Here is a 21,291-nt window from a genome sequence, read left to right on the forward strand (position 1 = left end):
TACTTTTGTTCTCACTATATGAGTGCGTTGTTCATGTTTCTATCTTTTGAGAGACTGTGCTTTTTAATGTGGTTCATGAATGTGTTGCTCCATTCATATCTTGTTCATGACATTTTCGTTATTTGTGTCTTTGTGTTTCACATTTCCTTATTGTCTCTAAGTTGTTATTGATTGTTTTGATTTTGTAAAATATCTTGTCACACTGAAACTAATCACTCTGATGTTTGCTTCTGGTGGTACAGTATTTTGGTTCTTTTCTGTGTGTCAACTTTGTTGCAGATAACTCATTGTTCATCCAGAGGAAAAGGCATTGTAACTAATGAACTGTCAACTCCGGTTGCTAAACGGACACGATTATCGTCTAAGTCATCCAAGGACCCTATCATTGAGAGATTTAGGACTCCCACTGACTCAAAAACCTACACAGACATCTTCAAAGAATCCTCTCCCATTGTGGAAAGAGTTGTCAAGTTTGACACACTAGGGGCAACATTTATCCCTAAGATTTTTGAAGAAAGAGATTGGGTTGATCTATTTGAAAATTTTGAGGATTCATTTGAAGAATTGGTCAAGGAATTCTTTTCAAATGCCAAATACACAGTAGTCGAGTTGAAATGCTGGGTACGAGGAAAATAATTTTCCATAAATGCAGATTACATTGCTAAAGCTCTTCACATCACCAGACCAAAAGATGTGAATTGAACTCCATACGATGACTGGGAACTTCAGGCACAAGACATCCTCCATGTTCTTGGGAATGAACATGAAGTGGGAAGCATAGGATCATCTATAAGCATTGCATTGTTTTCACCTAAATTGACAACTTTAAAGCTGATCATGTTCTCCAATCTCTACCCACTTTCAAATACTTCCTTCATCAATCTTGGAATGGCTAAATTCCTGTGTGACCTCATTACTGGTGCACCGATTGACATCTGTGCTCATATATTCCAAACTATTGGGAAAACATCGGTCCGTTCAGCAACACGAACAATTCTTCCTTTTTGCAGTCTAGTCATGAAGATTGTTCTTAGTGAAGGTGTTAGTCCTTCATCAGATGAGAGACTCCTGCCCTGTCCTCGACCAATATCCTAGTACTCTCTCTATGCAAGCAAGAGCCACTCCTCCAAGAAACCTAAGAGTGAGCCATCCACACATGCATCTTCAACTGCTCTAACTACAGCTACTCCTGTTCAACCAACTGGGACTCAGTCTATTCCTCCTGGATTTCAAATGCCCAAGCAAAGTTACTTCATCGAGAATGTGTTTCATCGGATTTCTGATCTAGAATGGCTTTTTAACTCCTTTCACAATCAAACTCAGATGCGACTCACAACTATCGAGACTCAGCTAGATGCTATACAACAGAAGCTTGATGATAGCTTTTAGCTATTCTTGACAAAAAGGGGGAGATGCACATAGAAAGGGGAAGATAGACAGGGAAATAGAAAGCATAGCGAAAGGGGGAGATTTCTTTATAACTTGATGTTTTGAGCATAGCTTTGATAATTTTTTTTTTTGCTGTTTTTACTATTTTAAGAACTCTGTGGTGTGAGTTGTTTATGTGGTGTATACGCATAACTCCTGAATGTTTGGTTTATGTTTATACTGTTGATATTATTCAGTTGCATAAGTTCTGTTATGTTTTTATGTGTTTTGTACCCATGTTGCTTATGTAAGTTTTAAGGGTTTGGTTTCATGCACTCTTGTAGACCTTTGTGGTTTGTGCCATACTTTATGCAGCCTTTGTACTTTGTTAAATCAGTACTTCTAACCTAATGCTATGCATTCTTTGTGAAGTACTGTCACTCTTGTGCACGTGTAGGATTTTTCCTAGATGCACATATTTTATGTATTGTGCATTGGTTGAATGTTAGTCATTCAAGTGATTTACCTTGTATTTGTCAACTTGAATGTCCGAATGTTCATTCCAAGTGTGAATGAGCATTGTGATCACTTGGTTATAGTGATTGCATGTTTTGATCTTGCCATGGTTTATTGCTTTACTCCATTGTGCATGATCACATTGTGCTTGCTCCATATGCATTACAAGTTTCTATATACAATGAACTTATTGTGTTGTTGTGCTTCAGGAGATACTTATTCTTATGGTTCAAAAGCTTCACAGATTCTAGAGTTAGGTGTGAGTGAGTTTTCCAACTGTTTCCAACTCACGCGTTAAGTCTAGAGTTTATTTTAGGGTTTTGTCATGGAATAGAAAAAGGGGGAGATTGTAAGGTTGAAATTTATCAACCATCTTGTTGGCTTTATTCCGTGCCAATTTACTTGTAATTTAGCACTTAGTAACCCTGTATTTAGGTGAGATTATTGTAAGAGTAGTGTGTGAGAAGATGTGAAGAAAAGCTCAAGTATGTGCAAAAAAGCAGAGCTTCGCGGCTAGGACTTTCGGGTAGCTCGCGGCTACAAGCCGCCAAATGCAGGCACGTGAGATGCACACAGGGAAACTGAAGGGTCGCGCCAGCTGTCGCACTACAGGACAAAAGTCTCAGGCTGGCCAGGCCGTTACACCGCGACTTGAACTCGCGACTTATAGATAACCCGCGAGACCAAGGCACCAATTTACCCTGTTTGGCAAAAACTGTCTCTTCGTATTCCTTTCTCACCTTACTATATATAAACCCTTATACCCACGATTTTAAGAGAGCTTCCAGAGAGAATTTTTGTGAGAGAAATCCTAGAGAAAAATAAGATTGTCTCATTCCCAATCTTTACCTTAGAGACTCAACAAATTCCTCTACTCTCTTCCTCTCCATTGTTACATCCTCGAGAGGCCATTGACCAAATCCTTATCTCACCACACCCACGTCTGTGAGAATGTTCATTTGGTGTTAAGGGAAGCAGTTTGGAAGGAACCAATATACATTAGTTGATGCTATGGTATAGTAGTGGAATCCGGGAAGCTAAAGCAGAAATAGGTTCGGCGTAACCTCGTTGGAGCAAGAAGTTTGAAGGGCTTAGGTACTTGGGTAGATTAGGCTTGGAGGGTCATCTGCTGTTCATGTATCCCAACTATATTTTTTAGTGAATTGTTTACCGCTTAGAGGGCGGCGGAGAGGTTTTACGCCGAGGGTTTCGGTTTCCTCTTCGATAACACATCGCGTGTTGTTCGTGTGTTTGCATCTTCCTTTCTTTATCTTTGCCTTATATTTACTGCTGTGGATGTGTTTATATTTGGCTTAGATTAGTTATCAATTCTGTGATTGGCTTATATTTATGTTTCGCACATTAACTGTTTGATTATAAGTTTGAATTGATATTTTATAATTTGGAGTCCAAACGTTCAAGGGTGTTTTATACACATTTTGAACTCTCAGAATGAAATTCATGAGTTTGGTTGATATGCCACTTACAAAGATCATGGTAGGGAACCAAGGGGTTTTTTTTTTATTTTTTATTTTGGCTATAATGGTAAAGAAAATCCAGGTCTTGCATTTGGAATGGGCAGTCTTGCAAAGTTTAGCAATATTTGCTTTATTAATCAAACATGACCGTTTAAGAGTTAGACACTTTTAGATATGTATTACTGTCAGTTTCTTTAAAACTTTTTCTATTCTCCTCGTTTGTTTGTTAAAAATACTTAGTATTCTTAAAAAAGAAAAGAAAAAAAAAAGAAAAGAAAGAAAGACCGTATCATTCCCTAACATTACAAAGTGTGTGTAGCAAAGAAATACATTTAAAAATAAAATTCATCCAATCACGTACTGTAATTTGTGAACTATACAGCCTTTATATTGTACTGTGATTTGTGAACTATATGGCCTTTATATCATAACCTGGGAAAAACTTTATTCTTAAAGAATATAAAAGAGGAGAAAAATGTTTCCAAAAAAAAAAAAAAAACAGCATAAATGAAACGACAAAGCTTTATTTTTTGGCAACATGCAATTCAGCACCATCTAGGAAGATCTTCAAAGATTTCTCTCTAGAGTGTAGACACATACTCAAAACAAATTTGACCCAAATATTCAAAAGAAAAACCAAATTTAACACATATAATAACGAATATTATAAACCATTTTAACTCAAATTCCTTAAGCTAAACTGAATTTAAGCCAAATACTAGAATGCAATCCAATCCAATCCAATCAAAATGCCCAAACCTAAATCATATTTGACCTCAAATTTAAAGAATGAAAAAATAAAGACTATATATACCGATGGAAACTGGAAAGTACGGTAGTCTAATGGCGATAGAGGCTTGGACTTTGGCAAGTATATATATAGCTACAATTGTTGGACATATTTCTCAGATTTTTCTCTCCCATTTTTGTGATTTATTGAACGAACTCTGTCCCAGTCTGTTTTTCACTTCTTGCAATCCATTTTATTTATTATTGTTAGTGAAACGGTGCAAAGTAACTGATTAAAACTAAACAAATACCGATATGGTGTAGTTTAAGTGTTTTTTTAGCATAAAGTTGTATTAAATGGGACGGACCCAGGTGGGGGGCAAAGGGGGCCTGGGCCCCCCCGGGTCCAAAAATTTTTTTTTTAGTACGTAAAAATTTTTTAAAAAAAATGCTTGGGCCCCTTGGTTTTTAGCTCAGGCCCCCCCAGCCAGCTAGCCACCCCAGGAGTTTTCAAAAACCCATGAAAACCTTAAAAAAAAAATGGTATAAATCTATTTATAATAATAATAATAATAATAATATAATATATAATAATGTCGTTTATATTAGATTATCTATTTATATTTGATAATAGTAGGAGGACAAATAATTGTTTAATTGTTTGATTTGATCTAATTGCACTTAAATAGTCATTTGCACTTCATTGTTCACACTTTTTTTTTAACAAAAATGATTGTATAAATCTTCAAAATTTCATACCTATTAATCAATTTTTTATCTTAAATGCTGACACATTAGTTGTAACTCCTTAAAAAAGCTCTAAAATGTAAAAAAGTAAGTTCAAACCTATTAACCTAAGTACAAATAATTTAGTACAGTGAAAAAAATGTGGGCACAAGTTTACTTAAAGTTATTTTGTGAAATAAAGTAATTTAATTTTGGCCACAATTTGGGCCAAATTAACTTGAGTTTTTTGCATTTTGAGCCAACGTAGGCTTAACCTATTAATACAATATAGGCATAACTAACTTGCTCCTCGTAAGAAAATTTCCTTACTTCGCTAGTGACTATATAGATGTGTGTTTGAATTTTTTTTTTCTTTCGCTTATCTCCTACCCCCAGCTTGAAATTTTGCGTCCATCCCTTGTTGTAAATGACACATGAGTAGTGGGATGGAATTGTTGATTAGGCTTTTGCAATGATATATGGTATATGAATATTTTAGAAGTCAGTGTTTCCAAATATTAACGTGATTTGTGAAAGTATATATATTCTCTAATTTGACCTCATTCTATAATCAGCCCATGTGCTTCTCCATGCATAAAAGTCAATCTTATTGGAGATTGGATAAAGAAAAATTCCTGTATGTATATTTGCATTTCATACGGCCATTAGCTAGTATGCTTGATATTTATTTCATTGTACAATCAATATATTTTGTTACTAAAATGCAAATCTCTTTGAAGATTGACACTCGATCAATTGGCTTACGCCAATAAATAATGAAGATTGAGTACGTACAGTTTTTTTTTTCCTCCTTATAATTAGCTTACACCAACAAGGAAATTAAATTCAAAGAACAAAATGAGTACATTTTTTTTTGGTTTAATTGTTATCATCCTTTGTGTCGTGGCTGAGCTTGGACTTGAAGGCCCTATAATCAGTTGATCGCAGAACACACTTTGCGAATTTCACCTTCAGTACCAGACTTGACGCCAATGTTGCTCATCTTCACCATGGACCTTCCAAACTCCACATTGAAGCTTAACCCTAGCAAGCCTCTGACGCCTAAGAAGCGCTGAACTAAAGTTTTGGTGGAGGAATCAGTCCACAACATCTGATCTGACTCCAGTACTCCTCGACCGCTCCTCAAGTTCGAGAAGAAAGATGCATCAAATCGGTTTTGGCTACCTGTGTCTAATTCAACACGCCTTGTGGTATCACCATTTTGTGGGCAGAGTGCTTGTAATTGAGGGAGGAAACTTGGGTTGATGCTAGGATCGGCACCATTTCCAGTTGTGGTGAAGTTATACAGTCTGTACCTGAAGAACTGGCAAGCTGAAGTACCAATGGTGTGGCCACCTAGTCATGACATAAATGAATAATAGACTTAGTTGAAATGTACAATTAACGAAGTTAAAACACATACTTGAGAAAAAGAGTTATTGAATGATCTTATGCGTTGATGCTTACCAACAAGGGTGACAAGATCTTGTGCATTTAGACCCTTATCTGAAAACTTTTGCTTTTGAACATCAATAGAGTCTGTAAAGCCGGGCAAATTGGAAGTATCAGAAGCCAATCATACCCTCTCAAACCAAGGTTAGGTAGGGCTGTTTTCTCAGTGTTAGGCCCATCAATAAGTACAGAGGCATCGCAACCCTGCACAAAACAGTCATGAAAGTGCATCCTTAACAATCCAGGAGCCACAGTGGGATTAGATTGGAAATGAGTTTGCACGGTTGAGCGAACAATAGATTCAGCTCGAGGGCATGTTTTGGAGTAGAACCCAACACGTGTGGCTTGGCAATGCACATAAGAAACACTCAATGCGAGTAAGAGAAACACCATATGGGATGTTTGGATCAAACGCGAGCTCTCCATTAATGCACTAATAGGATAAGGAAGAGGGTGTGTTAAAGCTTAGCTAGGTTTTGCTAAATTGGAGTTGTGTAATTTCAAGTATGTAGTACAAGTTTACGAATTGAAGTAGCTCTAAGCTTTTTATTTGGCTTGTGGTTTTGTGGGAAGGGAATGAGACCAATTAATATATTTATAAGATCATCTGAGGTCAAACTAGGAGAAAGAGTAAGAAAAGTCTGCTGGTCATAGCTAGAACTGTAGAACTTCGAAAGAGGGAAAGCAAAGTGAATTCGGAGAATATATAATTAGTCGGTGGCATGCAATAAAAGCTGGGCTTAACTCTGTTTTGTGGTGACTCGTACAAATTGCATGGGACTATTCCGCGTGAGAAATTGCCCTCGTGAAGGAATTGTCAAAAGTCAAACCAACAAAATAATAATACAAAATAAAAAAGGGAATTGTCAAAGCATTATTTCTTTTTTGGTTTTACACCGCCAATACAGTTTGCATAAACTGGATTGTTAAATGTCAGCCAATGATAAAAGAAAAAGACAACAAGATTCCGATAATAGTGATTCGCCAAAGTCGTAGCCCCAATTGTTTTACATTCCATTTGTTCAAATTCATAGGAACTTGGTTGGTGTCATGGAATTCAACAGCCGCATTCATTTCAAGTACTTTGTGAAATATATGATTAGAATGGAAATACACCCTAATATTTTCCTTATCTATAATTTTTTAAGGGTACTAGAGGAGGCTGATCCCTTTGATCAGACATGCTTGGGTGCCTAGGACTTTCCTAAACTTGTACCTTAATTCTAGACCTAAGTCTAGTTAAGTATTGGAACTTTGCTATGCGGTTAAAATTGGATTATGAACATATAATCAGGTGACTACTCTTCTTTTCACTCTAATCTCCAAAATTAGTAGCGAATTATCGGGCCTATTCATGGGATCGACCCACATCAGTTATCGCTTAACAGAGTTGGCCTATCTTAATTTACTCATGGGGAATGGTGACAAGTGTGTGGTTAGTTGGTGGTCTCTCTTAGTGGTGTGTGTATTGCTCAACCTACGCATATGTTGTTTCGACTACTTGAGTTGGTGGTCTCATTCTAAATATTTGCTTGCACCAAACATTGGAATTTCATAATGTGAATAATTACCTAAATTTAAGAATTGGTTTCTCCTAAGTTTAGTTCCTCTCACTTAAACTAGGTCAAACCATGTCTCAAACCAAACTCACATATTTGGGGGTTTGTTTACACCCACAACATTTTTGTTATTCAATCAGCCATCGAGAAAAGCAAATACTATGGGTACACTAATAAGTAATATTGATGAAGTAGCAATTAATGCCAAAATAACCAATTATAAAGCAATATTCATCATTCTTATCCTCCAGTCTATAATCATGCCATGGAGAGTTGGAGTATTCAAAATTTTTTTTTTGCTAATGGCTTTGTGGTGAGATTGTATTTACTTATTGAGATTTATTTGTTGTATATCTAATTTATTGTGTATTCAAGTTTAACATAAACTTGATAGTTGTAATTTTTATTTCATAGTAGATATTTTTCGAAGTTGCCTTGTGATTTTTCTCTTTATACTAGAGGGTTTTTTATGTAAGATTTGGTATTCTTGTATGGTTGTGTTTATGTAGTGTTTGTTGGAATTTTTTTGTTTCCATAATATTATTATTACTTGGTAGTTATATATATATATTTTAATTCACACATAGATATTGAGGGGATTAGGATTTTTCCCCAACAAATAGAACCCACCATTTTATTATAAAATTTCATCCTAATATTAAACATATATTTTTTTAAATTAATTATTTTTTATTTATACAAATTCTATGATTTGGTTTATTTATTTATTAATTAATATATATTTTAAAATGTCATCGTTTCCAAAGATTAATGTCGTATGTGAAACTCCGCTCTACGTTGATTACATGCAATGATAGGTCAGCCTACGTGGTCCACCATGCATAACAGTCAATATTATTTGAAGATTTGTCATAGAGAACTTGCATTAATTAATACGGCTGTTAGCTAGAGTGCTTGATGTCACTTTCATTGTTATTAAAATGCAAAACCCTTTGAAGATTGAACTTGGATCAATTGGCTTACGCCAATAAATAAAGAAATATTTAGTACATACGGTTTTTCTTCACTTCATAATTAACTTAAACCAACAAGGAAATTAAATTCAAGAACAAAGTGAGTACATTTACATTTTTTGTTTTTTTTTTTTGGGTTTAATTGTTGTTATCCTTTTTCTGGAGCCTTTATGATCAGTTAATCGCAGAACACACTTTGCGAATTTCCCCTTCAGTACCAGACTTGACACCAATGTTGCTCATCTTCACCATGGACCTTCCAAACTCCACATTGAAGCTTAACCCAAGCAAGCCTCTGATACCTAAGAAGCGCTGAACTAAAGTTTTTGTGGACGCATCAGTCCATAATTTCTGGTCAGACTCGAGTACTCCTCGACCGTTCCTCAAGTTTGAGAAGAAAGACGCATCGAATCTGTTTTCGCTACCCGTGTCTAGTCCAACACGCCTTGTGGCATCACCATTTTGTGGGCAGAGTGCTTGTAATTGAGGGAGGAAACTTGGGTTGATGCTAGGATCGGCACCATTTCCAGTTGTAGTGAAGTTATACAGTCTGTACCTGAAGAACTGGCAAGCTGAAGTACCAATGGTGTGGCCGCCTAGTCATGACATAAATGAACAATAGACTTAGTTGAAATGTAAAATTAACCAAGTTAAACACATTCTTGAAAATGACTTATTGAATGATTTTATGCATTGTTGCTTACCAACAAGGGTAACAAGATCTTGAGCGTTTAGACCCTTAGCTGAAAACTTTTGCTTTTGCACGTCAATGGAGTCTGTAAAGCCAGGCAAATTGGTAGTATCAGAGGCCAATGATACCCGACCATCTCTGCGTCCGGTTGGCACCTGCCAATTTGGTCCATTGGTCTACAAGAAAAATGCAAAATATGATTAATTACACGTAAAAGCATGTAAAAATTGAGCGTTTAGACCCTTAGCTGAAAACTTTTGCTTTTGCACGTCAATGGAGTCTGTAAAGCCAGGCAAATTGGTAGTATCAGAGGCCAATGATACCCGACCATCTCTGCGTCCGGTTGGCACCTGCCAATTTGGTCCATTGGTCTACAAGAAAAATGCAAAATATGATTAATTACACGTAAAAGCATGTAAAATATATATAGTAAAGTAGTAATATGATTCATAAAATCCTGAGGTAGATTAAGTACCAAAACAACTGAATCACGGGCAGCAAGGGCAAGAATATCAGCACAAGAAACAACGCCAGGACATGCAGCTTCAAGCTGAGTCTTAGCATCATCAATAACTTCATATCCTCTCAAACCAAGGTTAGGTCCGGCTGTTTTCTCAGTGTTAGGCCCATCAATAAGAACAGAAGCATCGCAACCCTGCACAAAGCAATCATGAAAGTGCATCCTTAACAATCCAGGAGCCACAGTGGGATTAGATCGGAAATGTGTTTGAACGGTTGAGCGAACAATAGATTCAGCTCGAGGGCATGTTTTGGAGTAGAACCCAACACGTGTGGCTTGGCAATGCACATAAGAAACACTCACTGCGAGCAAGAGAAACACCAAAAGGGATGTTTGGATCAAACGTGCACTCTCCATTAATTTACTTAAAGGATAAGGACCAGGAAGAGAGTGTGTTAATTAAGCTTTTAGCTTTGCTAAAATTGGAGTTGTGTAATTTCACGTATGTGGTACAAGTTTACGAATTGAAGTAGCTCTAAGCTTTTGATTTGGCTTGTGGTTTTGTGGGAAGGGAATAAGACCAATTAATATATTTATAGGATCATTTGAGGTCAACACTGGGAGAAAGAGTAAGAAAAGTCTGCTGGTCATAGCTAGAATAGTTGAATTTTGAAAGAGGGACAGCAAGGTAAATTCGGAGAATATATAATTAGTTGGCATGCAATAATAGCTGGGCTCACCTTTGTTTTGTAATGATTCATTGCATGGGACTATTCCGCGTGAGAAATTGCCCTTGTGAAGGAATTGTCAAAGTCTGACCACCAAAATATTAATATAAAATAAAAAAGAGAATTGTCAAAGCATTTGGTTTTTCACAGCCAATACAATTTGCATAAACTGGATTGTAAAGTGTCAACCATTAATTGATATGAAGAAAAAGACAACAAGGATTCCGATAATAGTAATACGCCAAAGTCGCAGCCCCAATTGTTTTACGTCCCATTGGAACTTAATTGGTTGGTGTCTTGGAATTCAATAGCTACACACTACAAAAAAATGCGGACTATAGCTACCTTATAGCCATATTTCTTACCATTGACTTAAAACGCGACTATAAATTAAGTCTATAACCATATTTCTAAGTGTTTGTAGCCATGTTTTTTTAAATAAGTCCTATTGCCGCGTTCAAAAAGCATGGTTATAGGTCGAACTAAATTTTTTGTTTCTATTTTTTAAAAGAGGACCTAAACCTGCGTTTAATAAATGCGGCTATAGCTAACCTATAGCTGCATTTCTAAGTGTTTAAAAACACGACTATAGGTTCTTCTAGAATTAATAAATAAAAAAAAAAAAAAAAAACCTATAGCCACATTTTTGAAATGTAACTATAAAGTCCATCAGGAAACCTGTTAGTCTATTGTCATAGTTTTTAGACCACACTTTAAAATGCGGTTATAAAAAATACGGCTATAGACATAATGGACCTATAGCCACGTTTTTAGAAGTTACAGCCGCATTTAAAAATGTGGCTATAGTTTGTGTTTTTAGTAGTGACATTAATTTCAAATACTTAGTAAAATATATAATGGATCTAAACATATATTAACGTTTGTATTTTCCCCTTCAATGAAATGCAAATTCGAAGAATATACTATATTCAATTGATTGGAATTTCTAAAATTCACCTTTTCCAAAAAGGGCTTACACGTTAAATATATTATAGAAATAATGACTAATTCAGTAGTTTCTACCCTAAAACTTGGACTCATATAGTATTTAAATTATCTAATGGACTTTAGTAACCTCTAAGAAGAGATCTTACCAGTGGGAATTTGCTTTGCATATATATATATATATATATATAAATTTGATTACCTAAATAAATTTGACTTCCTCCTAACAAGTTTGGAGGTTAACGCAAGATAGAAATGCAAGAAGGTTGGATATCGCTCTAATTTAACAAAAGCTTTAAGACAATAGAAAAAAAGTTTGGAGGCCATAAGGACTTGAGTTGGTGGTCTCTTTCATAATATTTGCTTGCACCAAACATTGGAATTTCTCAAGGTGTTAATAATTTCCTAAATTTAAGAATTGGTTTCTCCTAAGTTTAGTTCCTCCCACTTAAACTAGGTCAAACCATGTCTCAAACCAAAAACACATATTTGGGGGTTTGGTTACGCCTACAACATTTTTGTTATTCAATCTGCCATTAAGAAAAGCAAATACTATAGGTACACTAACAAGTAATATTGATGAAGTAGCACTTAATGCAAAAATAACTAATTATAAAGCAATAGTCATCATATTCTAATCCTCCCGTCTATCATCAAAAGAAAATATATACCATTAAATCTCCATTGGGAATTTGGGATTAGCCAAAAAATTGTAATAAAATGTTGTAGAGGAATTTCTACCATGAATCTACTGATCGGTAATCTATGACTTATTCACGTTTTACTACTTTATTAAATCAAGGCAAACCTTAGGCACTCTACGACACCCAATCGTAGTGAGTCAACAATTTTTATTTTTATTTTTATTTTAATTTTGTGGTAATGTTATGGAATGCAATATAAACTGAATACTTGCATATTTTTCAAATTTTGTCTCTTGCATGATATCAAACATGCATCAAGAATGGTACATAAGGTAAGATAACAATGGATTTAGAGATACAAACAAAATAGTTTTAGTTTTAAAACTATTTTAAAAAGCTTATGAACTGGCGAAGGGCTAGTGTCAAGACAAACTCAAAATATCAACACCATCCAATGTAGCCAAGATTTGGGGGTCATTCCTAACAATCACCAGGATTCCATTATTATGCATGTGGTGATCTGATGTGGTCTATTGGTTGATGAGGGTTTGAACTAAGTGAGATCATAGGAAGAAAAATATTATCAAGATCCCATCATTCCACGTACTGGCCTTTGTGATTTACTGTCTTGAAGCCTACAAAAAAAGGGGGCTTGAACATTGACTAATTGCTATTATGCTATGTACACTTTTAAAACCTAACTTCTTCTTCTTCTTTTTTTTTTTTTTTTTTTTTGGTTATGTTAGTTTGGTTTTGAAACAATATATATATATATATATATATAAATTTGATTACCTAAATAAATTTGACTTCCTCCTAACAAGTTTGGAGGTTAACGCAAGATAGAAATGCAAGAAGGTTGGATATCGCTCTAATTTAACAAAAGCTTTAAGACAAGAGAAAAAAAGTTTGGAGGCCATAAGGACTTGAGTTGGTGGTCTCTTTCATAATATTTGCTTGCACCAAACATTGGAATTTCTCAAGGTGTTAATAATTTCCTAAATTTAAGAATTGGTTTCTCCTAAGTTTAGTTCCTCCCACTTAAACTAGGTCAAACCATGTCTCAAACCAAAAACACATATTTGGGGGTTTGGTTACGCCTACAACATTTTTGTTATTCAATCTGCCATTAAGAAAAGCAAATACTATAGGTACACTGACAAGTAATATTGATGAAGTAGCACTTAATGCAAAAATAACTAATTATAAAGCAATAGTCATCATATTCTAATCCTCCCGTCTATCATCAAAAGAAAATATATACCATTAAATCTCTATTGGGAATTTGGGATTAGCCAAAAAATTGTAATAAAATGTTGTAGAGGAATTTCTACCATGAATCTACTGATCGGTAATCTATGACTTATTCACGTTTTACTACTTTATTAAATCAAGGCATACCTTAGGCACTCTACGACACCCAATCGTAGTGAGTCAACAAATTTTTTTTTTTTTTTTTAATTTTAATTTTGTGGTAATGTTATGGAATGCAATATAAACTGAATACTTGCATATTTTTCAAATTTTGTCTCATGATATCAAACATGCATCAAGAATGGTACATAAGGTAAGATATCAATGGATTTAGAGATACAAACAAAATAGTTTTAGTTTCAAAACTATTTTAAAAAGCTTATGAACTGGCGAAGGGCTAGTGTCAAGACAAACTCAAAATATCAACACCATCCAATGTAGCCAAAATTTGGGGGTCATTCCTAACAATCACCAGGATTCCATTATTATGCATGTGGTGATCTGATGTGGTCTATTGGTTGATGAGGGTTTGAACTAAGCGAGATCATAGGAAGAAAAATATTATCAAGATCCCATCATTCCACGCACTGGCCTTTGTGATTTACTGTCTTGAAGCCTACAAAAAAAGGGGGCTTGAACATTGACTAATTGCTATTATGCTATGTACACTTTTAAAACCTAACTTCTTTGGTTATGTTAGTTTGGTTTTGAAACCCAGCACGTTTAAAGAACTGAAAAATGAGAGGTTTCAGGTTTTTAAAGTCAGATCGAGATTCAACCGAGGTCGAGCCATAGTGATATTATAAATAATTTTTAATAATTCTAGTCTTAATTGTATATAAATATATTTAATGTCCACCCTTGACTAATAAAATCTTCTAGCCCAGTGGATATCAACAAGGACATGTTATGGAACATTTAGAACTACCAGACTCTGGATTTCAAGTTAAGGGGGCAGGGCCAGGGAGTACAAGCATATTAAAAAAAAAAAAAAAAATTCAACTAAGCATCTATATATATAGTCCCACCATGTTATTAGAATTTTTTATTTTTATTTTTTAAATTCTATGATCTTTTTTATTTATTTATCAATTCATATATATATTTTAAAAGTCATTGTTTCCAAAGATTAATGTCGTATGTGAAACTCCGCTCTACGTTTGAATACATCCTATGATAGGTCAGCCTACGTGGTCCACCATGCATAACGGTCAATATTATTTGAAGATTGGTTAAAGACAACCTGCCTTAATATGGCTGTTAGCTAGTGTGCTTGATATCACTTTCATTGTACAATCAATATATGTATCGTTATTCCAATAAAAATAAAGAAATATTGATTACATACGGTTTTTCATCACCTTAAAATTAACTTACACCAACAAGGAAATTAAATTCAAGAACAAAGTGAGTACATTTACATTTTTTTTTTTTTTTTTTGAGTTTAATTGTTGTTATTCTTTTTCTAGAGCCCTTACGATTAGTTGATCACAGAACACACTTTGCGAATTTCCCCTTCAGTACCAGACTTGACGCCAATGTTGCTCATCTTCACCATGGACCTTCCAAACTCTACATAGTAGCTCAACCCAAGCAAGCCTCTGATGCCCAAGAAGCTCTGAACTAAAGTATTTGTGGAGGCATCAGTCCATATTAATTTCTGATCAGACTCTAGTACTCCTCGACCGTTCTTCAAGTTTGGGAAGAAAGACCCATCGAATCTGTTTTCGCTTCCAGTGTCTAGTCCAACACGCCTTGTGGCATCACCATTTTGTGGGCAGAGTGCTTGTAATTGAGCCCTTGTTGGTAAGCATCAATATGCATAAAATCATTCAATAACTCTTTTCAAGTATGTGTTTAACTTGGTTAAATCTACATTTCAACTAAGTCTATTATTCATTTATGTCATGACTAGGTGGCACACCATTGGTACTTCAGCTTGCCAGTTCTTCATGTACAGACTGTAAACTTCACTACAACTGGAAATGGTGCCGATCCTAGCATCAACCCAAGTTTCCTCCCTCAATTACAAGCACTCTGCCCACAAAATGGTGATGCCACAAGGCGTGTTGGACTAGACACTGGAAGCGAAAACAGATTCGATGGGTCTTTCTTCCCAAACTTGAAGAACGGTCGAGGAGTACTAGAGTCTGATCAGAAATTAATATGGACTGATGCCTCCACAAATACTTTAGTTCAGAGCTTCTTGGGCATCAGAGGCTTGCTTGGGTTGAGCTACTATGTAGAGTTTGGAAGGTCCATGGTGAAGATGAGCAACATTGGCGTCAAGTCTGGTACTGAAGGGGAAATTCGCAAAGTTTGTTCTGTGATCAACTAATCGTAAGGGCTCTAGAAAAAGAATAACAACAATTAAACTCAAAAAAAAAAAAAAANGAGTGATAAAAAACTCTTTTGTTTGGTTAAAGAAAAAAGTGAGAGGATGAAAAATGTAATTTATATAAATTAATTACTCTTATGTCTTTATTACATTAAATAAGGAAAATATTACTTATTATCAATTAAAATTACTAAAATCACATCTTATAAAAATTAACACATTACACATATTATATTGTTCTATTAAAGAACATAGCACTAGTAGTATGAAAGAAAGAAAAATATGAAAAGGACAAAAAAAATCAAAGAGAGATGTCATTGCAATTTATGGCAAAAAAGTAAATGAGAAGACTCAAGCAAAATCACTCTTATGTTTTGCTTAATTTGGGGAAATTGATTTTTGATGGACTCAATAAGAAAACTCCTCAACCCTACCATTTTCTTCCCCATTCCCCCCTTCAAGTAAACACTTTCGACTCTCATTTTTTCTCCACTTTTCTCTCCCAAATTTTCTATTCATCCAATAATCACTCCAACCAAACAGGCCCTAATGTATATTGGGAACAAATTTGCTATAACATATTTGTGTTGTAGCAAATTTTTCTAAAGATAGCAATTTTATCATGCCTATAAGCCATTAAAGATTTCTTGTTCATATCATCGCTTCATTGTTTCTTCCACCCTTTATCTCCAATTAAAATAGTCTTCCAGTTAATTTTTTCCCCCCTAAAATAATTAAACTAACACCGCAAGAAAACAAACCAAACGCCATCATGACAATTTAGGTTTTGAAGGCGTTATCTAGCCATTGTTGATGCTTTCAACGAAGAAAAATATATTTTAAACCATTCATTTAAGGATTAGAACATGTTATACTTATCTCAAAAAAAAGAACATGTTATACTTAAATTTTTTTTTCAACATGGACAGAATTTTTCTTCAAAAAAGTTGGGAAGATGTTAAATTAAGTTTCGTAATTAATATAGTTATCGTCTTCTCATGCGCAATTGAATGGTTACCAAAATTCATACTATATTAACGTTCAATATATTTGCTTTTATTCAGTCTTTCCACTCGATTGTGTATTTAACAATTAATAACCTTCCTCGAAAAGATTGACTTTTTAGAAATTCAAATCAATTGAGGATATATTTGTTTCAGTGTATTGAGACAAGCTTATCCTTATCTTCTCTTCTGGCTATAGCTGAAACACAAGATCACACCAAAGGAGTTTAAACCTCATCAGAAGATCTAAATATCAGTCAAGCCAATCTTTATTTCATGGAGATCTCACACAAATGTGTAATCTGAAAATTCAAAGTTAGATGTCATCTAAATATTTAAATATTTAAATTCATTGTATATCTGATATGTATATCTGAAGTCTCTATATTTAATTATTTAAAATTACTGGGCAGAGTTTTGTGTGTGTGTGTGTGTTTTAATCTAAGTGCTGGAGTGGTGTTCATCTGTAGCCAAACCGAAAAAATTTTTGGTTGATCAGGCAGTGTAGGTACGAGGGTTGTAAATTTTTAAGTAGAACATTTTTCGCCATAGCTTTTCACAGTTCACACTATCCACATCAAATTCCTCTAAAATGACCAAAACACTCTAAAAAACCCAAAATGACTAAAATGTTAAAAGAAACTCTAAAATGACAAAAATACTCCCTAAAGCCTCCAAATGAACAAAATTCCTTTAGAATATTCAAAATACCACCAAGAATTATAAAATTACAAAAATACTTCTGGAACCTCTAGACTGAACTAAATACACATAAAGCCTCAAAAATTCCTAAAATACCCCAGAATCTCAAACATGACCAAAAATAGGTCATTTTGTTGATTTCTAGGATAGTTTAGTCATTTAGCTTTTCCATATAAAAAATGGAAATTTTTTTTTTATACATTCTGTCAAACGTTGGAACATGTTTTTCGAAAAATTTTCATAAATGCAACCAAATACTGAATTTTGTTTTTTGGCAAAAAAAAAAAAATTCTTTAAGAAAATATTTTATGCTGAAACAAGCATAATCAAAATAGCTTCTTATAATTTTGGCATTCCTTACAAAGAAAAACAAAAATAAACGGTACATAATAAAAGTTGGGTACTATAAACGTGATTACACCAAATGGTTATTTTCTTTCTGCAACAAATGGTGACACTCTCATTAATTAGGATAGTTCCTTTAAGAATAACAAGTATTTAAAATTCTATTACAAAAAATTTCAAAAATTTTAAAATTATTTTTTATTTATCATTATTAGGTCAACACTACAAGAAACTTGAATTGTTTCGACCCACATTTTTCAAGGGTTCACAAAACATTGGGGAAATAAATGCTAATTAATGTGGCCGGCTTGATTTAAAGCAACCTTATTTCGTGGGTCACAAATTTTTAAAAGAATCCTTGAAATAAACTATTCCATACAACCGATATTGGGCATTTGGATGAGAATGGGTACAATGACCATGTGTCTCATTTAAACAAGTTGATTTCCCTTTATATCTATATATGCAGTTTTGGATGCTCTATTTAGTTTTTCATTTTTCCTTGTATTTATGATTAATTTTGTTAACCCTTTCCTCGATCCATTTATTAGAATTATATTAATTGTAAGACTTTCTATCATGTTACAGAAGTTAGCTCTCCAAATAATTTCAATGCAACATTACCAACGCAGCTTGGAATGTTGACCTCCTTACAACAGCTATAATTTTCATACATATTTGGTTGTATACATTGGACTTTTGATGTATTTGGTTGTAGTATGTGGTTTTTGTACATGATTGTATTTTTTTTTTTAAATCTTATTTTGAGGGTCAAGAGACCCTTAAATAATCTTATTTATCAAGGGTTATGCATGTAAATCTTTTAACCCTTGGTAAATAAGGTTATTTAAGGGTCTCTTTGTTCCCAATATACATTAGGGCCTGTTTGGTTGGAGTGATTATTGGATGAATAGAAAATTTGGGAGAGAAAAGTGGAGAAAAAATGAGAGTCGAAAGTGTTTACTTGAAGGGGGGAATGGGGAAGAAAATGGTAGGGTTGAGGAGTTTTCTTATTGAGTCCATCAAAAATCAATTTCCCCAAATTAAGCAAAACATAAGAGTGATTTTGCTTGAGTCTTCTCATTTACTTTTTTGCCATAAATTGCAATGACATCTCTCTTTGATTTTTTTTGTCCTTTTCATATTTTTCTTTCTTTCATACTACTAGTGCTATGTTCTTTAATAGAACAATATAATATGTGTAATGTGTTAATTTTTATAAGATGTGATTTTAGTAATTTTAATTGATAATAAGTAATATTTTCCTTATTTAATGTAATAAAGACATAAGAGTAATTAATTTATATAAATTACATTTTTCATCCTCTCACTTTTTTCTTTAACCAAACAAAAGAGTTTTTTATCACTCTATTTTTCTACCCCCGACCAAGTACAATGAGAGAAAACTAAAATCACTTCAAGTTTTTCACTTTTCCATTATTCCAACCAAACAAATCCTAGCAATTTCGGAAAAACGCCACAAGATAACTAGTGTTTTTAAAATTTTCTAAGTATGGGGAATAATAAAAGTTTATACATTATATATAGACCATTAAGCTTTGATCATCACACATATGTCATTGCCCCTGCGCAAGTCAACCGCTGCATGCGTTTGTGGGCCGTATTATTGGGATGACATCAAGTGAGGAATTAACAAAATCATATTATAAAAAAAAAATGTGGAGAGAAAATAAATTTATGAATGGCCTAATATTTTTTTTAATTTATTTTTAATATGGTTTTCTTTCCAATTTTGAGTTGAACAATGTAAGAACAATCAACTTAGAAGTAGACAAACACGGAAGATACAGGTCCATTCATAGATTGCTAATGTATCATTTTTTTATTATAAACTTTGCTATCCTGTCATTAAAAAACAATGACACTTAATTTTTCTGTTAGACAGATTAAAAAAAAAAAAAAAACTAGATATATAAATGGACTAATAGTGCTCATTTTTTAAATCTTAGATATTAAAAGTGTTCATTTGAGATTCAAGGACTAAAAGTGCTAAAAAGATAAACGTTTTAAGAATTAACAATGTATTTCGACATATAAAAAATTATACTGCAAGAACCATGTAATCCATAGTTTCAAATAAAACAACTGTAATGTGGGTAATGCCATAATGGAAGCACTTTTTTCTCAACTTTTTCCTATAAAGTCGAAAGTGTAGACCAAAATACTTAGAGTGAGAGGAGAGGTTAACTCTTGTATTTTTTTTTTTTTTTTTTTAAATTTTTTATGATGAATGGTTAACTCTTGTATGTATGAATCGTTACATGGAGCTCTAATCCTGTCAAAAAGTTTAATGGTGAATTTCTTCAAGGAATATCTCCTTTTAATGATCGAGGAACTATTGATTGACATGTTCTTGCCTTTGTTGGGGTGTGATCCATGAGCCTTCTCCTAAAGTTTTTGATATATGCGATAGAATTTTAACTTATAATATTTGCTCTGTAATAATTACTCTTTATTGTCTAATCAGGACATCAATTAATTTTTATTATAAGTGGGGTTCAAACATCATATTTCTTATTTAATGACAAGAGACTTTACCAATTGAATTAATTGAAACCTAAATTCTCCCTTATCGAGTTGAATTGAAGGAATTATGTTGGTGATGTTGTGAAAAGAAATGTTGTTATTGTATTTGACAATTGCCTAGATCTGTATAACTTTGATGTTTGAAAATGGTTTTGATGCTCTTGATGTTTATGAAAGATGGAAGTTTTAAGATTAAATTAAGGTTGAAAGTGATTGATATTGTGGTTTATGTGGGAGGGTTGAGAGAATAGGTGTCGACATTGGATTTTAGGCTGCCGATCGACCTTCCTATCCATTTGGCAGTTTTTCCTATGTAGCCAGACACGTTTACTATTGATGAAATCAATTTTCATATATTCTCATGTTTATATTTGAATAAGAAATAAGATATGCTTCTTGGTAGAAAATAATACAAAAACATATATACTCTTATTTATTTATTTCAAATAGAATCTTTATAGTGGAATCTTTGGAGATGTGTAAAGTAGTTTTTGTCAATGTAATGAAAGTTTTGGCAATGTAATGTAATATTTTGGTCTATGTAATTTAGTTTTCGAAATCTTGTAAGGGAATGTGTTTCACACTTACCAATAAATTTTAAGTTCGCCTTAAGAGCATTCCCATTAAGGATTGCATATGCTAAAATATGCTTTTTTTTTAGCATTTATAACCCAAAAATCTGCTCCTGCAAAGATTGCATATGCTAAAAATTTTGCAATATTGCTACCATGCACTCTCATTTTTGAGACCGCACTGTAGCCCAATACTATCATTTTTTAATACTTTTAATTCTCTCTCCTCTAAGACTGAGACTTAGACTCCTTTCTCACT

At 33.7% G+C, this 21,291-nt stretch overlaps 3 protein-coding genes across 3 annotated transcripts; 1 reads left to right on the top strand and 2 right to left on the bottom strand.

Annotated features, from left to right (window-relative positions):
* Positions 1 to 5,510: 5,510 nt before the first annotated feature.
* On the bottom strand, positions 5,511 to 6,830 carry LOC111999598 (peroxidase N1). Its single transcript, XM_065775207.1, is given in 3 exon segments — positions 5,511 to 6,173; positions 6,285 to 6,395; positions 6,398 to 6,830. Coding segments are annotated over 3 exon segments (831 nt in total). The 5' UTR covers positions 6,696 to 6,830; the 3' UTR covers positions 5,511 to 5,751.
* A 2,139-nt stretch (positions 6,831 to 8,969) lies between these two features.
* LOC111999599 (cationic peroxidase 2) lies at positions 8,970 to 10,512 on the bottom strand. Its single transcript, XM_065775208.1, has 3 exons — positions 9,969 to 10,512; positions 9,507 to 9,669; positions 8,970 to 9,398 (listed from the first exon to the last, which is right to left on the bottom strand). The coding sequence occupies exons 1-3, from the start codon at positions 10,368 to 10,370 to the stop codon at positions 8,977 to 8,979; spliced, it is 987 nt and encodes a 328-aa protein (XP_065631280.1). The 5' UTR covers positions 10,371 to 10,512; the 3' UTR covers positions 8,970 to 8,976.
* Positions 10,513 to 13,825: 3,313 nt separating this feature from the next.
* LOC111997094 (peroxidase N1-like) lies at positions 13,826 to 15,862 on the top strand. Its single transcript, XM_065775222.1, has 2 exons — positions 13,826 to 13,837; positions 15,440 to 15,862. Exons 1-2 carry the CDS (start codon positions 13,826 to 13,828, stop codon positions 15,860 to 15,862), a joined length of 435 nt encoding a protein of 144 aa, XP_065631294.1.
* Positions 15,863 to 21,291: the final 5,429 nt, after the last annotated feature.

This window comes from Quercus suber, unplaced genomic scaffold (assembly GCF_002906115.3).
Source record: "Quercus suber isolate HL8 unplaced genomic scaffold, Cork oak 2.0 scaffold_107, whole genome shotgun sequence".
NCBI classification, from domain to species: Eukaryota; Viridiplantae; Streptophyta; class Magnoliopsida; order Fagales; family Fagaceae; genus Quercus; species Quercus suber.